Here is a 4325-nt window from a genome sequence, read left to right on the forward strand (position 1 = left end):
ACACATCCCATAATGAAAGCATGTTCTCTTTTTTAAAACTCAGGGTCAGTCAGGCAGGAAGCACATTGTTGCTGATGGACGAAATCCCCCCCCCCCCCCCCCCACTCCCTCTCAGCTCTTTATGAAGGGATAAAAGGAGACATTGTGTTTGTCTTGTTTACTTCATCGTAATGTCTCCGCCAAGACAAAACCGCACGATAAATACGTACATTACATTCTGTACACCGCAGGGACGTCGCGCCGAACCACAAAAAAATAGGCGGAAAAAATAAATAAATAACACAACGGCAAGACGCTTTACCGACAGTATGTACACCCGAGTTTATACCCGCAGACAGGGGAAACGCCGTCGTCGCATGAGAGCGCCCGCGATATGTATCGGGACAACATCAAAAGGAACTCGGTGTCGACACAGCGTGTGCGGTGGAGCACACTCAGTACTAGTGTGTAAGATACCAATCTGAATATATTTCAAAACGTCTCCCCCAACGCAATGCTGGGCGGTGAGGTCTCGTTGGTCGAGGGGGAGAGGAACACAGCCGAGTCAGTTTGAATAAATCACTATCAATGAGTTGGGCGGAGGGCGGGTGGGGACCGGAATAAAAACGAGAAATTTAGTTATTGGCAATTTAGCCGCCGTTTTCTGATTGCGCCGTCGGATTGATTCATGTGGATGAGCTAAAGAGTATGGGCAGGGGCAGGGGGGAGCCCCGATTGGTTAATTGGCTGATTGACTTATTTTGTGCCTGACTCACCTGTACTCCAAGGTGAAGCGGGTGAGCTCGCTGCCGTTGTAGATCCATTTGAACTCAAGGGGCCAGCTGCCTTCCGCCATGCAGGTGAGCACCAGCCGGTTCTTCTCAAGGTGAACCTGGGTCTGTACCGGCTCCATCTTGAAGTACGGAGGAACATCGTCCACTGTAGAGAGACCCAGAGAGATGGAGATAGAGAGACATAGCGAGCGACAAAGATAGAGAGAGAGAGCGAGAGAGAGAGAGAGAGAGAGAGAGAGAGAGAGAGAGAGAGAGAGAGAGAGAGAGAGAGAGAGAGAGAGAGAGAGAGGGAGGGAGAGGGAGAGAGAGAGGGAGGGAGAGGGATGGAGAGAGGGAGGGAGAGAGTCATTATAGTGCAGTGTATCGATATATATTTGGAGAGACATATACAGAGAGAATGATTGAAATACAGGAAAAATTAAAAAAAAAAATAAGGACAGAGGAGAAACAGACAGAGATAATGAAACCCGCAGAGAGCCATTGTGTGTGTGCGTGGAAAAAAAATGAAAAAGAAAAGAAACTGACACATGGGAAAGGACGGACGGACAGATAGACAGACACACCGCCAGACAGAGAGAGTCAGACGGTCAGACAGACAGACAGACAGACGGACGGAAGGGATGGTAAAGTAGGGAGGGAAAATAAATAAATAATTGGTTCCAGGGCCCCTTCAGAACAGGGAACCAATGAAAGTCCAGAAAATCCCCTGGAACTCCGGAGTCAGAAAAAGCTATTTCCATTCTGATTGGGGGACTCGGAGGTCAACAGAGAGCCCGAGTGGGATGCTTGTGTGAGCCACGGCGAGTTGTTACGGCAGATGCGGCTCGCGCTTTCATGCCAATTTCAGAATCGACTGCAGGGAAAGTTAAAAAGCTCACTTCCACAAGCATGAAGCCCGATATAGTGTGAGAGTGAATGAGAAGAGATGGTGAGGGAGAGAGATGTACCAAAAGAGAGGAAGATGTGCCAAAAGTAAGAGAGAGAGAGAGAGAGAGAGAGAGAGAGAGAGAGAGAGAGAGAGAGAGAGAGAGAGAGAGAGAGAGAGAGAGAGAGAGAGAGAGAGAGAGAGAGAGAAAGTGTTCAATCCAAACTGGGAAAAGAATCTCAAAGAGTAGAAAATGAGAGGGTGGAAGAAAGGAAGAGGATAAAAAGTGTACCGATGCAACCTCACAGACACACACGCACCCACACACAACAAACACACACACACATACACCCAACACTCACACACAAATACACCCACCCAAACAGACAACACACACCCCCCCCCCCCCACACACACACACACACACAGGCAACACTCCCACAAACGCACACATACACCCACACCAACAAACTCCCACATGCCCCCCCCACACACCACCACCCACCGCCTCCCCCTGACAGGAAGAGCGATGAAGTGCACCTCCCTTCATTTATCTTTATGCTTTCCCTTAATGCAGCCAGATTATACCAGCAACAGCAGCCCCACGGTCCACAAGCTGCAGAACACAGCACCCGCAGAGGGGACCACCACACGTGGGTCTACACCCCCCCCCCCCCCCCCAGGGCCCCTCAGACGAAGCTCTTTCATTTGCAGCTGATGAAAAAGCCGTGATCAGGTCCTATCGATTGGCCCTGAGTCGCCGGGCCACCGGCCACGCTGGACCCATTGTGCGGTCCGTTGGTGGCGGGATAATTAAGGTCTGTATTAATAGTCGCAGCAGCTGGCCGCTGGTGGTGCCGGTGGGGGTGATGGCGGTGGTGGTGGTGGTGGCGGTGGTGGTGGTGGTGGTGGGGGTGATGGGGGTGGTGGCGGAGGCTCCTGGAGTGAGCCAGCCCCCATCCCTCCCTCCCTCCCGTCCCCCCTTTACATATGCTCTCCAATCTCAAAACACACACTGTGCCCAAAAATTGCCCTCGCTTGCTGGAGGCTTGTGGTATATACACACACAAACGCACTCACACATGCACGTGCGGACACAAGAACACATGCACACACTCACACACACACACACGTGCGACTGCACACACACACACACACACACACACACGCACACACACACACGCATCCGGGCACACACACACACATTCACACACACACACACACACACACACACACACACACACACACACACACACACACACACACACACACACACACACACACACACACACACACACACACACACACACACAGAATGGTGTGGTGTAAGGAAAATGGCAGAGGAGGCAGAGGGAGGGGAAGGGGGAGCGGGACAGAAGGGCCTGGGGAGGGAGGAAGGGAGGGAGAGAGAAAGATAGAGGGAGAGAGGGACAGACAGAGGTAGGGACAGAGCGAGGGAGACATACACCTGGCTGTGTCTGTGTAAGGCATTTGTTCATGATGCCTACATGTACCGGGATGCACGGGCAGGCCACATCCATTCAGACGGAGGTTCCCACCGTGAACCTGCCCAGACACGCATGCGTCTCCCTGCCGGAACAGTTCCAGTCTATTTTCTGAGTGGAGTGAATGGAATATAGATCAGGGAGTGACACACTTCTGGCAGTGCAGCCCCACCAACCGCCCAGACATACAGCGACCGTGGCCTGCTTTAGCGCATGGACACACAGCCGAGACCTGTATGGTTTAAAACGGACACGTCGCGCACGTTCAACGCATGCTTCCGTGCGCTAACCAACACACACATGTGAACATTGTGCACATGTGTGTGGGTGCAGGCGGGCACGTATTAGTGCACACATTCTCCAGTGCTCAACTCTTTTTTTTTTTTTTTTTTTCACATCTAGCCATCCCAGCCTTTGGGCTTTTGTGAAATTGCATCATGGGCAGGCCACGGTCTGCTACCTGGCTAATCTGTTCCATCTGGCACCCTTGCTATAATCTATCCAGCACAAACGCTGCGAGACCTGACATCCCTTGAAACCCTGAATCCCCCTCTCTCCCTCTCTCTCACCCTCAACCTCTTTCTCCCTAACTCTCCCTCTCCCTCTCTCCCTCTCCCTCTCCCTCTCTCTCTCTCTCTCTCTCTCTCTCTCCTCAAATGGAGCAGCCATACTTTTCACCACTTTCCGTCGAGCCTTTAGCAGATGAGGGCTGGCTCAGTTTGAAATGTTATCCACACTCTTGACGCTTTCACACACACACACACACACACACACACACACACACACACACACACACACACACACACACACACACACACACACACACACACACACACACACACACACACACACACACACATACCTACAATATCCAACAACCAAATTTGAATAAGTAAGTGAAACTTGGACTGAATTGCCGGGTGTACCAAGTCCATCACGTCCACACAGCGCACAACGTGAGACGCTGCCATAAAGAGGGGGCCTGCATTACCAAGGAGAAAAAACCACAAAATAATAGCTAATGTGTTTTTCCGCGTCTTCCCGGGCCTCAGGGAACCAGCTCCAGCACCAGCCCAGGCTGACCCCCCCGGGAGGCTGAATCAAAGAGAGGTGAAGCCACTCTCTCTTTGAGACGCACTCAGATCCACCGCTGACCCCTGACCTCGCTATACGTTGCCTCGT

At 51.9% G+C, this 4325-nt stretch overlaps 1 protein-coding gene across 1 annotated transcript in view; it reads right to left on the bottom strand.

Moving 5' to 3' along the window:
- LOC130379015 (protein sidekick-2-like) overlaps positions 1-4078 on the bottom strand; it is a gene marked incomplete at its 3' end in the record, with an annotated part of 19825 nt that extends 15747 nt beyond the window's left edge. The window contains exons 1-3 of the mRNA XM_056585594.1: positions 4070-4078; positions 2245-2254; positions 756-918 (exon numbers count right to left, since the gene is read on the bottom strand). Coding sequence (XP_056441569.1) covers positions 756-918; positions 2245-2254; positions 4070-4078 — 182 coding nt within the window. The remainder of the gene's footprint in view (positions 1-755; positions 919-2244; positions 2255-4069) is intronic.
- Positions 4079-4325: the final 247 nt, after the last annotated feature.

The sequence above is a fragment of the Gadus chalcogrammus genome, unplaced genomic scaffold (assembly GCF_026213295.1).
Source record: "Gadus chalcogrammus isolate NIFS_2021 unplaced genomic scaffold, NIFS_Gcha_1.0 GACHA154, whole genome shotgun sequence".
Taxonomy (NCBI): domain Eukaryota; kingdom Metazoa; phylum Chordata; class Actinopteri; order Gadiformes; family Gadidae; genus Gadus; species Gadus chalcogrammus.